We start from the raw sequence: 13368 nt of genomic DNA, 5'->3' as shown, positions 1-13368 counted from the left end.
AGCTATGTTATTGGTTGGGATATTCCTAAACCGTGAGCCACTAACCTCGTTAGGTTGAATTATTATTATTATTTTTTTAAAAACAATGTGTCTTAAGGGATTGAACCCCCAAGACCTTCTTTTCTACCACTCTCCCCTTAGAGAAATGACCCCATAGACCCATTTTTTTGTGTTATTTATTTATTTATTTACAAACAAAAACACAAATAAAGTGTAGTATGGTTGATAACGAATTGTGTTTGATTTTTGGGTCCTTTATTCCCTCGGAATCGACCCATACCCACCTCTACCTATATCGTTATTTGATCATATTAAATATTGATGAACTAGAGGGTCGGCATTGTAGGTTGGGCAGCTACGGGTGGGGCCAAAGGTCGATCCAACTCGTGCAAGTTAACAACCCTTGCCCATCTCTACCCATACTTTCATTTTAATCATATTAAAAATCTTGAAGAAAAATGTAAGAACCAAATCATTATTATATGATGAGTGTACAATGTTCATGCATTTCATATCATTTTGTACACTTAATTATTTGGCTTGTATTAGAATTATATTGTGGGATTCGATGCTAAATCTAGTGTATTTTACATTCTTAGGCTTAGGGCAAGACTTCAAGATGAGAGAGAGACAAAAAGAAGCATTCCAAACCTTAAACGAGAAGTTGGAGCTCCCTCGGCATTATTTGATTAAGGACAATGTAAATTGGATGGCTTACGAGTAATTTACAACCTACCTTACGGCTGTAAGTGCTTTCTAGAGAACCTTACGGGTATGCTTATGCTCGTAAGAAGGATTCAGAGTCAAATCAGAGGACCTTACGAGCAAGGCTTACACTCGTAAGGACCATCCAGAGGAGCTTATGACCAAAGCTTACGCTCGTAAAGGGCAGATCAGTAAGAAGTAGCACAGATGAAAGTTTACTGCTCTAGAGCTTACGGTGGCAAGCTGGACCGTAACACAAATAGAAAAACCTTACGGACGTGACTTACGGCTATAAGTGTTCCCGTAAGGCTCACGACCATCTTCTCTAGCTTCCTCACGACCACGTCCCTTATGCCCGTAAGTAGACTGGGTATAAATAGAACTTATGAGGATTTTTAGGGCATTCTTTGCTTTTCTTTTGGGCCATTCTTGGAGGTGAAATTAGGGAAGTAAGGGGAAAAATCTCTAGGGCTCAAGGGACTATTCCAAGGGAGATTTGGATCCACATTTAAGAAGATTAGAGATCGTGAGTCGCCAAGCTCACCTTGGTCGCTTGCATGAAAATTCTTGTAGAGTTCTCCGGTTAGTTCTCCGGGTCATCCTTCTCCGGCATGATTGAGAAGGGGGTTTAATACATTCTATCGTATTCATTGTGTATTGTATTTGGATTGAAAAACTCTCCCTCTATGGAGAGCTAATTTGTTAGATGCTTGGGCATAATTGGGGAAATTTTTCATGTGGTCACCGTGTTATGCCCATTTGTCATTTTTGGTCATTATGTTTTAATTTGTATCTTTTTGGTCATTAGATATTTATTTGTTTTCACCGAGAAGTCACTTGGGGTTTTCTGGCCAATTTTAACTCGATGTGGCAGGTAGAATGCTACGTCACATTGTTTTTAGTGTGTTCTCCATCCCGACTAGAGAACACATCAACCCAATGTCGACTCGACCTACTTGGTCCAAGTCAACGTCCCCCATCGATCCACACCCATCCTCAAAAGAGACATTTCGATTGATGTGTCGATTTCTCTTCACTCATTCTACGATATTGCCGATCCTCCATCTCTATAGTTGTTTTCTCCTCCCTGCAACCTCAATATCATAGTCATGGCCTCATCGTCTAACCGGGCGACAACACTTCTTTCTCCAATTCAAGACAAAGAGCAAAGCATATGCGATTCTGCTTCTCCTATAATGCTTTCTCTAACTTCTTAATCACTTCCACTTCTCTAAGCTCAAAATACATCCACATCCTTATCAACAATCCCATAATCTTTTTCCAACTAAAGAATCAAGTACAATTACTCGATTTTTTTCATGATTTATAGTTACAAGTTATTGATTAACACTCACTAAAACTAAGAAATCAAACAAGAATACCAAAGCTGAAGAATTTCATACTCACCATGAAGATGATCCTCAGGAATGGTAGTAAAATCCACAAACGAGGAACAACCCTCGTAGATACCCAGCTGCGCTTCATTGTCTAGAAGTTTAGATATGGACGATGGAGATGATAGGTGATCAAAGGTCTTTCATTGGCGTCGCAGGATGGATCGCGAGGTGATGAGCTTTTGCGACTCGAAGCCAAGGTCGGAAAGTGACGACCTTCTATTAGAGTTCGATCCGGAAAGCTCAACCTTGTAGCGTCTCCAAAGCAACCTAGGGTTGTTATCTGTAATGAATGATAAATGCTTGTGTATAAGTAATATGAAGTATTTTTTTCTTACATTGAATATCACTTTTATCAGATTTTATCACTTATGCATGTGTATTTGTGTTCTTTTGTGCATTTAGGGTTGTGGAGATAATTTGGAAGAAAGGAAGCAAAAGTAGATCGTGGATGCATTTATTGATGAAGTTCTTGGATTGAACAAATGTGAAGACACAAGTTGTGCTCAAAGATATGTGAGTGTGTGCCAATCTCCATTGTGCTCAAGTGAATACACCAAGGTGGAGGGACACAAAGAAAGTCACACTCATATATCCCGACTCGTGCAACATTAACAAGAGCTCCATCAATGTGGTTTCATTGAAGACGCGACGCGACGCGATCTACCTGCATGGATGTGTGCCCATTCATGTGTCCTTGATGAAAAGATGGATTTGGGAGAATTTCGGGTGAAGTACTATAATGGTTCATCAGTAGCAAATCATCAGAATAAAAAGTATCGTAGCAATTACTATTTATAGCTCACGAAAACCAATTCTCGAAATCCACACGGCCGTGTGGAAATTCCACACACCCATGTGGATGCCCTGTTCCAGCCCCTATAAATACAGCGCTTTGAGTTATTTTTAAGGATCTTTCCCTATCATTTGCAGATCTTTGGAGGCATTTGCGGCTAGGGTTTGGAGATGCTTTTGCTAGGTTTTTTTAGAGCAGTTCTACTGGTCTTCGACATCGAGTTCCTTCCAAGAAAGCTATTGAGGGAGCTTTCGTCGGCAATGGTCGACGAGGTATGCCCTAGAGCTGACAAAGGAACCTTTGAGAAGGCAGGCGGCTCCACAAGACCATCGATATGGACTATAAGGTTGTTTTATCTATGGATTGCATGCATTTCCTTTTGATTTCATATTTGCTTTTGTATTACTCCATGGAGAGCTAAACCCCTAGTAGGTGCTTGGACTTGTAAACCCTAGGATGATTTTGTTTCATTGACTACTATTATGTTTCTTTAATTAATGTTCTAATTGAGTTTCAACATTGAATGCTTATTGATTCAATTTTCCCTTAGAGTGACACTAGGGTTAAGAATCTATCTTGGTAATCCTTGTGGATGAGTGACACTCCATTAGAATTAGACAAAGCAAGGTTGGGGAGGGTCGAAGGGTGAGTCGAGAGGTGGCGGAATGTCCCTTTTCCCTTCCAATGTGGTTTTATCCTACCTCCACATTTTAAGAGTTCTTTGCGATCATGATAGAGTAAAGTGCTAAGAGACAAACTCCACTGGGGCTTAGTTGCGCGAGCAACATAGTGAAGTGTTGAAGTAATCCTTAGTGCTGGGGCTTAATTGTGACTAGGGGTCTTTTGCTTGGACCAAAGGGTTAGATCTACATCAGGGAATAAGGTTTATCACTTCGAGTCCCTAGAGCTTTAAGCAACCTTACATAGTGTGAGGCGTCGGGAGTATCCCTTCCCGCAAGTAGAGCATAGTGTAGGGTTGAGTCACGTTTGACCTTAGGTTTGGGGACGATGTGTGTCTTTGGATTTTTCACGCACTCAATAAATATCAGCTTAGGAGGCATAATAATTAATCTTGCACTTGAAACAATAGTCCTAGGGTGAGCAAATGTCTGGTACCCCATCTCAATTACCTCTCCTTATCCCTATTGCATTTCCTTTCTCTTTTTCTTTATTTTATTTGCACTCGATATTATTCACTTAACTCACGAATTGATTCAATTGATAGCTAAATAGCATCACTACTTGCTTTCCTAACAACTATTCCTCAGTAAATACGACGTTTACCTACTACATCGTGTACTTTTTATTACTCGACAACCCATGCACTTATGGTACACACACGCAAGAGGTGTGTCAATGAACTTCACATAAAAACAAAGCAAAGGGGTGGTCTCACAGCCTATTTGTTGGAGATGAAATCAAAGGGGATATTGTCTGGCGGGCAAAGGGTGAAGAGGCCTTGGAGGAAGCGAGTAGCCGGCCAGTGAGGAGGCCGAAGAAGCCGGCCATATGGAGGCAATGAGGCCGAGGCTTGGGAAGTCGCGAGAGGAACTCGAGGCGAGGAAAGGCGAGTGGAGGCAGTTGATGATGTGCCGACTTGGATCAAGTAAGCGAGTCGACATCGAGGTTCAGTGTGTTCTCTCCAACCTGGATGGAAGAACACATTAAAATAATGTCACATGGCAGTACCTTGTGCTTCCCATCACACGAGTGCATAGGAAACCCCAATTGACCTCCCAGCTGAAACAAATCAATACCCACGGCTACCATATAAATTAAAAACATAATGACCAGAATGAAAATCGGGCATAACAATGACCACATGATTACGGCATAGTTGAAATATAGGGTTTATACTTTGACAATGGTTGTGGATGCTTGTGTTATTTTATTTCATTAATTGCAATTCATGTTTTGTATCTAATTCGTGTTTTTATTAAATGATTACTATTGTGGCAAACCCTGTAGTTTTCATATGTTTGATGTGCTTGGTAGCGAGAAGAAATTCCCACCTAATATAGACATGCCGTAATTAGAGGATTGTAGAGTAAACCTCTAGTTAGGGACTTTAGAGAACACTGTCTCCTTCAATCCTCCGAGTGGGTTAGTGATTACCTCTTTTGCAATCATGTGGAGTAGATTTTAGGAGAAATCACATTTCTACTCGTATTTGATTAGGATAATCTCTCTTAGAGAGATTATTTATGAGATCATCATTAGGCCAGATGCGATAGCCTGGGGATCGCTTCTCGCTGCTTGCAAGGTCCACAAGAATGCAGATATGGCAAAATTTGCTGCTGAGAAATTACTCGCTATCGATCCTGAAAATAGCGGAGCCTATTCGGCTCTTGCAAATGTCTACTCTGCTTGTGGGAGATGGAATGATGCGGCGAAAATATGGAAGTTGATGAAGGATAAAGGAGTGAAGAAAGAACAAGGTTTCAGTTGGCTTCAGATTAAGAACAAAGTTCATGTCTTCCAGGCCGAAGACGTACATCACCCTCAGAGAGATGCTATATATGAAATGGCTGCAAATATTTGGCAGGAGATCAAGAAAGCTGGATTCGTTCCTAACATACAGTCGGTGTTGCATGACATCGATGATGAACTGAAGGAGCAGATGCTCTGTCATCACAGCGAGAAATTAGCAATTGCCTTCGGGTTGATTAGCACGCGGAGAATACGACATTGAGGATTATGAAGAACCTTAGAGTGTGCAATGACTGTCACTCTGCAATTAAGTTTATTGCCAAGGTCGTCGGAAGAGAGATCATCGTGAGAGACGCTACCAGATTTCATCATTTCAGGGATGGACTCTGTTCTTGCAAAGATTACTGGTAGAAGAATGATTCAATTATACATTTTGTATTCATTTATTACTGAAAATTTAGTTCACTTTCATCAGTTTGATTTGAGTGAACTTCATGTCAATCCAATTGATCTTTGTTCTCCATTGGACAGTCTGAAAAATGAAGAACAAGAAATATATAATAACCCCAAATTCTTCAATTTAAACCAAGGGTAAATTCTATGATATATTCAATTACAGCTAAAGTTTGGAAGTTCATACAAGTCCCCTCCCAACATTATTAATTGACTCTGTAAAATTGACGGTCGAGTCAATACGACGTGTTTTGTATAGTCTCTCTGGTATAAATAGCTAAAAAGAAAAGGTATGAAGGACTAGCAATTCAAGCCCCAATCATAAGGCTGGTATGTAACCTTCAACTGATTGCTCACAAGCAACTCCAACAATTCCTCTGTTTTTGATGGCTCTAAATAATTAGCTGCATGTTTCAGCATTTCCATCTCATTCTTACCGAAATCTACACTATACCTGAAAAAGGAATGATTAAAATGTAAGAAGATGGAGATGTTCTTTGTGATTTTCCATTTATAAAAATGTCTAGGAGGATGCTAACATAGGCCTTCGATAATTAAGATGAATTGCTTACCACCGAAGAATTTTGCTGACTGATGCCACCTTGGCTTCTTTGTCGATAATAAGCCCACCGGTCCTCAGAAAATCACGTGCAGCTTCCATTAGTTCTTTATCAATGTTTCCGGGAGAGTAACATCTAAGTGCAGGGCCTGATCGGCTTCCACATACCAGTGCAAAGTGAACTAGTGGTTCTGTGTATGGAAGAGCCACCTGATTCATGGATACAAGATTTCAATATGAATACAAAATGATGTTCAACAACAGAGTTGTAAACATAGGAAGTATTGATGTGGAATATACGTACGAGTTATAACAATAGCATTAGGAATATGATCTGATGTTATATTCTACATGTAGTTGAAAACCAAACATCATCGAACATGCATTAAAGTACATGACATTTACTTAACATGGGCATGATCTTTTGAATTGAATGCAACTACTAATTTGATAATGCAGCTAGACTTAAAACTAGCCTTTATTGAACATGAAATACAGCTAGACACGATTTTGAGATTTTCCTTACTGGAACTTGCAATCATGAAAAAGCAAGTTATGTCAAGTTTCACTAATATGAACAACGAGATATTCCTATTTAGTTCCTGAAACTTCACTAGTTATTGATACTTCCTCATGCTCTGCAAAAACAACTCATTCAACCAACAAGCTACTGAGATGGCCTGTTTTGTGAACATATCAAGTAAAAGATCAAACTTCTTTTTCAAAAGGCATAGGAAAGGAAAGAAGCATTCTCTTCACCTCGGAGCGTCTGTCTTTCGGGCCAAAAGGCTTGGTGAGATTATATGGGGGACGTTGATTGCCCCGTAGGATACCATTTTGGATAGCTGACAATGAATAAGCACACCCACCAACAACATATTTGAAGTCTCCAAGAAACCTTCTCCTGTCCAAGGCTCGAACTGGATAACCCCATGTCAATACAACATCAATAGCCATCATATTATGAAGGTTTATGAAAAAGGCAAGCTTTTCTTCCCTAGACACATTATCCAAGTCCACCCTGTGGAGCTCCTCGATTATTCTTTTATACCTAGTAATCAAAATTAAAGAAATAAGGAAAGGCAAGAAATATTAGAGCAATGGTTTTGATATTGTATTTGAAAGCATCTTAATAAAATCCAAGTTTGAACTCAACTATGTCCTAGATCATTGCTGAATTATTTTGGCATACTTATTGATAAACAGAAAGTTGCAGAACTGGAACAAAATAAAATATATGATAAGGTTTTAACCATAACATGGAGCAATCCTGCACAAAAGCCTATCAACAAGTAGCCAATAAATCCAATATAAATTCTCAGTGAAATATAGATGATCACATTAGGTCATAACCAACCTGCGAAACTCCTCAGAACCATAAATGCTATTGTAATCAATATGTTTTCCATCTTCAGATACATAAGCTTCAAAAATTGCATATGATAAAAATCTTAGCCTAGATGCAATTTCAACAATTGGCTTAGGTTTAACATCACTCAGGCCCCTTGGAATGTTGCAGCATTGGCTGGAAACAACAGGATCATTCTCCAAGAACCGATATACGTGGTTACCATCTTCAAATATGTTCTCACTGAAGCAGTATATGAACCATAAAGTAAACAGATCAGAAATCATCCCTCATAATTTAAAAAAATGATTTTGAATAACAATGCACAAAAATTGGAAGATCAATGATTGTCAAGAACCAAAGATGCAGTCAATTACTTACTCCATAACATGGTGGAAAAAGTGCTCACTTACAAGCTTCTTTCCAAACTCCACTGCCTGAATAAAATACATGGCATACAGAAGACGACAAATCCTTTAATATAGAACCTCTTGTAAATACTGAAATTTCTTGATTAAAGGAAAATATTACCTAAATTCTTCTAAAAAAATTTCTAGTTGAGAACTATTAAAATCTAAGATGTCTATAGAAAGAAATAAAGCATTTAAGCCATAATGTACAGTTCAATGGAAACGGAAGAAATGGATGAGATATTTGAAATAATATAATTGAGTGTTCATTGCTTACATGAAGATCAGATAGAATTTTATTTATTATTAACGGATTATAGCGTCCAATTCATATTTACTAGATTTAGCAGAAAGGGAAAGGAAGAAATATGTTGCAAACTAGATGGACAACTAACCTCCTCTCTCTCCAAGTACTGATCTTCTGACAAGAAATCAACAGCTTCAGACCCAAGAAAACAGTTGCTGAATCTTCGCATCTTGTAAAACCTGTCCTTGAGAACAATTGATTCCTTCATTTTCCTAACAATGGCTACCAACTCATCAATTTTACCACTACTGGACATATCATCTTCCCCAGGCAATGGTGGTGAAGGAGCTTCAGGTGAGGGATCATCACTGATAACATAGTTAATCTTCTCATCAAATCTGCCAGAGTCTTCCAACGCCTTAAGTTCACTTAACCCCCCAACAAGGAAATCATTGAAGTACACCCTCGGAACAGCAGAAGAACCAGTATTCTTTTCCAGCTCCAACTTTCTACTAGGATAAATATCAAGGTTTATTTCTACATACCTAAGCCTTCTCTGCTGAAAGAATAGCCTAACCTCTTTGCAATCTGGGCATCCAAGCCTTGTATAAATTATAATTCTTCCATTCATATGTTGCTCTTCTACTTTATTTTCTGTGGTGACACCCTCTAGTTGGCCAGGCTTGTTCTGAACCTCTGTATCTCGCCCAATCTTAATGTAGTTCAAAGGATTCCATGAAGCAAGTTCTCCTGCCTTTAGCAGGGCCTCTTTAAACTTAGATTCTGTGGCAGAGTCAGCTTCCTCAGTGCTCACAGCTGAATCATCATTCTTCCCATCCTCATAAGGAATACTGTGCCCATCCTCATCCCTTCTACCTGACAAGCGCCGGAGAAAAGTGGAAACAGCAACTGTAGTAACTGTACTTTTCTCCTTCACAAAATTTTTAAGTGCAACAGCCTTTTCAGGCCAGGCAAATGCCTGAACCTCGGTTTCATATCCATAAGGTTCATTGGATGACCTTTGTCTTCCATCCATTTCTGAAACCTCCTCTGTTCCATCAAAAACAGGATCTGCCTCCTTTTCTTCGGGAAGGTCTTCATCAAGAATCTGCTCCTTATCCCTAACTTTCTCAGAGCCCAAAGCTCTGACCTCAGACAACACCTGACTGTCCAAACCTTCTCCTTGTTCATTGTGAAGTTTTGTGTTATCATCCTTGACATTCAGAGAATCCATGTCACTTGGTGGTGTCTCTCCATTTTTCACTTCAGGATCATGGATGCTCCTTGGAGAATTTTCTGAGGACAAAGCATCAACCAGTTTCTTTTCTTTGCCTTCTTCCTCAAGCTGGAGGTTTTCATTGTCTTTATGAACAGTCAAAGTTTCCATCTCATTCAATACCTCCAGTCCAGCATTTCCTTCAGTCTCCTGAGTGCTACTCGGAAAATTTTCTGACGCTGAAGTATCAGCAAGTTTCTTGTCATCCTTGGCTCCATTCTCCATGGCACAATTGAGTTCAATACTGATGTAGAAAATTCAAGAACAGCAGGTTTAAATTCTTATATGAAACTAGCTCAAATCCAGGCCCTCTCTTCTACAAGCTGACGACAAAATCACATGAATAATCATCAAAATCAAGTAGCAAATACCTTCTATATAGACATCAAAGCAACAACCTTCAAATCTCACCATCCATTATATACGCTCAAATTTCAATCACAAAGAACGCAATATTACATTTTGAAATATTGAAAAAAAATCATTTATTCAGATTAAGAAAAAATGACTTCCTACAAAAAGCTACCATCTCAAACACGTGAGCAATCACAAGATAAAAAGATGAAGAAACTTTTATCAACACATAGACCAATTCAACCAGTCACGCATAGCGCTGACGATCATCAAAAACCATAAATAAATCAATAAAACGCCGCAAAATATTACATCTAATAAACCCTAGCCACACGCACCGACAAAAACCCAATCAAAAACCAAAAACGGTAAAAATCCAATCTTTATCACGAAACTCAGCAAAGCAAACCAGAAAACGAACCAGAAGATTGCAAAACGCTCCTCAACCAGCGATCAAAAAGAGATTCCCAGAAAAACAATGGACAAAACCCCCGGAAATGGGGATCTGATTGAACGCACATAATGTACATATATTCAAAAGAAACGCACGGATCAAAGGGAATCAAAAGACGTGCAGGGATGAATCAACGATAAGACCAGAGGCTCACAACAGAGATTTCGATCGAGAAGGTGGGCAGCGACGAGGAGGCGACACTCGGAGCTTCGAAGACTGCGTCTCTCTCTCTCTCTCTTTGAAAGCGGGAACGCCGGGCGAGAAAACAACGCATGTGGGTCCTTTCTCTCTCTATACATACCCTCTCATTTTGCATAAAAACCCTAAATTTATACTAAATTTGATTTTTTGCATTTTTTTAGAAAGTAAATTACTCCACCTTCTGAATATTTATTACTCTTTTAAGATTTTACCTTAATAAATAATCAAAAAAATATTTTATTTTTATTAAATATTTAAATTAGATAATTCATATTAATTAAATTAATAATTTTATAATTATTATTCACTTTTTGTTTATGATTTTTAATTTAGAATTAATAGTTTGAATTGCAACACTCCCCATTAATTTTGATTCGTTTTTTATCATTAATAATTTGAATCACAGGGACTAAACTATAAATTTTAAAACCCTAGTTATAAACCCTAGTGAGCTTCCCTCCAAATAAAACTAAAAATTAGGGTTTTGAAAAACAAAAAGCTCTTCTTGCCCTTTTTCTTCTTCGTTTTGCTTGAATTCGTGATGGCTTGGCTGTTCAAGAAGATCTACAGGTATAATATCTACTATTCTTGTTCCCAAAATCACATCTTCACATGTTCCATTTGCTTCTCAACTTCCACAACCCGGAGAGAAACCCTAAAATCTGGCCCTGTTGTGGAATATCTGATGACCTCGCTTGGATTGTCCTCGGAGAAAGCAGCCATTGCCTCCAAGCATCTCTCCCCTCTCAGATTCCCTGCAAACCCTGAATCCGTGTTGAATTTCTTGAGAAGTTATGGTTTTGATGAATCTCAGATCAAAAAAACTTGTCTCTTGGCATCCAAAGTGGCTTTTGTGTGATGTTGAAAAGACACTGAGGCCAAAGTTTGAAGCTTTTCAGGCTCTAGGTTTCTCTGGATCCAATCTCAGGCAATTGGTTCTTTTTAATCCAATTATCCCTCACCAGAGTCTCGAAAAGCAGTTTGCGGCCGAGGATATTGTTCTGGAGAGACTTACTTGGCTCGGTTGAGAATGCAATGAAACTATTCAAGGCAAAACCATGGCTTCTTAGTTATAGTTTGGAGCGGAGGGTGCTACCGAACTTTTGGTTGTTGCGAGAATTTGGCATTCCTGATAATAGGATCACTTTGATTGTGCAGAGACAGCCGAGACTCATCTTACTAAAGCCTGATGATTTGAAGGCACTAGCTAGGAAGGTTGAGGAAATGGGGGTCCCTCATGAATCAAACATGTTTGTTTGGGCTCTTAGCATTCTTCAGAAAATCAACAAGACCAGGTTTCATGCCAAACTGGAGTTTATGAAGAGTTTGGGATGGTCGGAGGTGGATTTTCTATCCGCGTTTCAGAAAAATCCAATATTCTTGACGGTTTCTGAAATGATGATGAAGAGAAAGATTGATTTCTTAGTGAATGAAGCTGGTTGCAAGCTATCTGAACTTGTTCGTGATCCAAGACTTCTCGTGTTTAGCTTGGATAAAAGGCTGTTTCCTCGGCACCATGTCATGCAAGTTTTGAAATAAAAAAAATTGCATAGCGGGAATTGTAGCCTGGGATATATTATGAGTAAGTCGGAAGAGATGTTTGTGAAGAATTATCTTATCTGTCACAAGGAAAAGGTTCCCAAATTGCTTGATTGGTATATTTCCAAAAGCAAAGGAGAGCACATTTGAATCCTGGATTGAAGCACAAAGAGAAATGAGTTTGAAAGTAAGGTATTTTTAGTTTCCATACTTGAGTACTTGATTGAACCATGCTCTTGAATTTGTGTGGATGATGGCTAGTGCAACATTCACCCAAGCACTTGACTATATCCATGTGAAATTTTTCAGCTTTTGAATTTGTTGGTTATGAAACTCAAAATGTGTCCGAGTTGAAAGTTTTAAAGCCAAGATAGATGTGCCCTTGGTGTTGCAAATTATGGAGCAAATTCTTGTCAATTATGGATGTGGTCACTCGAGATCTTAGTATGTTAGAGAATGGATACTTTGTAGTTTTACAACTTAGTGGGGGCTTTGCTTTTATTGTTTGTTATAAGTAGGTATTAATTGTTAAGAGGTTGTCATCTTCATAGAATTTTCATTGGCTCTTATTTTGCTCATTTTACAATTAGAGTGAAAAAAATAAACGTGAGATGTTTGTGGTGTCATGTATATATATGTGTGTGCGCGTATATATATATATATATATATATATATATATGCAGTTTTTGCTTGAAATTTCGTATGAGTTGCTTAATTAGTCGTTGTTATAATTTATTATCCTCCGAAGTTTCGACACCCCCTCCCCTTTTTTTGTTGCCTTTTTAGCTAGTCAGGTGCTATGAGTGATTGTTTCTACAAACATGGCATCAAAACATTGCAAATGTGAAATTTGATGAATTTAAGATGTATCAAGGATCAAGTTTTGACTCTCACGGCATTTAGGATGTCATTTTCAATTATGAAAGAAAAAATTAAAGAAATATCAAGATTAGTGCACAAGTTTGCACTTAGGGTTTCTCTTGATCCCGTTTTTGAGTAGAATCTGGCCTTCAGTTTTGTAAATCTTTATAAAAACCAACAAACTTTTCGTATTATTTTTAACACAACAAATGCTTCAGCATTAACAGTTAGAATAGCAAGCACATTTCTCATTCACATATTTGGCTTCTTATTCTTCTACCTTAAATAATGTTATCTTTTTTTTTTGAGGGAAAGGAGCTCATGGAGCTATTTTATTAATA

The 13368-nt window shown here is 38.4% G+C and overlaps 3 protein-coding genes across 4 annotated transcripts; 2 read left to right on the top strand and 1 right to left on the bottom strand.

Annotated features, from left to right (window-relative positions):
* The first annotated feature begins 5131 nt into the window (after positions 1-5131).
* LOC120249622 (pentatricopeptide repeat-containing protein At2g22070-like) lies at positions 5132-5848 on the top strand. The gene is given in 2 exon segments (XM_039258198.1): positions 5132-5567; positions 5570-5848. Coding segments are annotated over 2 exon segments (558 nt in total). The 5' UTR covers positions 5132-5176; the 3' UTR covers positions 5737-5848.
* Positions 5849-5903: 55 nt separating this feature from the next.
* Positions 5904-10685, bottom strand: LOC120249621. Of its 2 annotated transcripts, none has more exons than XM_039258196.1 (7): positions 10581-10685; positions 8491-9941; positions 8067-8122; positions 7695-7928; positions 7097-7388; positions 6351-6547; positions 5904-6232 (listed from the first exon to the last, which is right to left on the bottom strand). In XM_039258196.1, exons 2-7 carry the CDS (start codon positions 9841-9843, stop codon positions 6079-6081), a joined length of 2286 nt encoding a protein of 761 aa, XP_039114130.1. In that variant the 5' UTR covers positions 9844-9941; positions 10581-10685; the 3' UTR covers positions 5904-6078. The 2 variants fall into 2 exon arrangements, with proteins under 2 accessions (XP_039114130.1, XP_039114131.1); XM_039258197.1 differs by having other exon boundaries at positions 10522-10678.
* A 429-nt stretch (positions 10686-11114) lies between these two features.
* LOC120283276 (transcription termination factor MTEF1, chloroplastic-like) lies at positions 11115-12769 on the top strand. The gene is made up of 2 exons (XM_039289917.1): positions 11115-11480; positions 11534-12769. The coding sequence occupies exons 1-2, from the start codon at positions 11169-11171 to the stop codon at positions 12164-12166; spliced, it is 945 nt and encodes a 314-aa protein (XP_039145851.1). The 5' UTR covers positions 11115-11168; the 3' UTR covers positions 12167-12769.
* The last annotated feature ends 599 nt before the right edge of the window (positions 12770-13368 follow it).

The sequence above is a fragment of the Dioscorea cayenensis genome, chromosome 19 (assembly GCF_009730915.1).
Source record: "Dioscorea cayenensis subsp. rotundata cultivar TDr96_F1 chromosome 19, TDr96_F1_v2_PseudoChromosome.rev07_lg8_w22 25.fasta, whole genome shotgun sequence".
Classification (NCBI taxonomy): domain Eukaryota; kingdom Viridiplantae; phylum Streptophyta; class Magnoliopsida; order Dioscoreales; family Dioscoreaceae; genus Dioscorea; species Dioscorea cayenensis.
The sequence above is the reverse complement of the archived record's forward strand: the minus strand, read 5'-3'. Positions and strand labels throughout refer to the sequence as shown.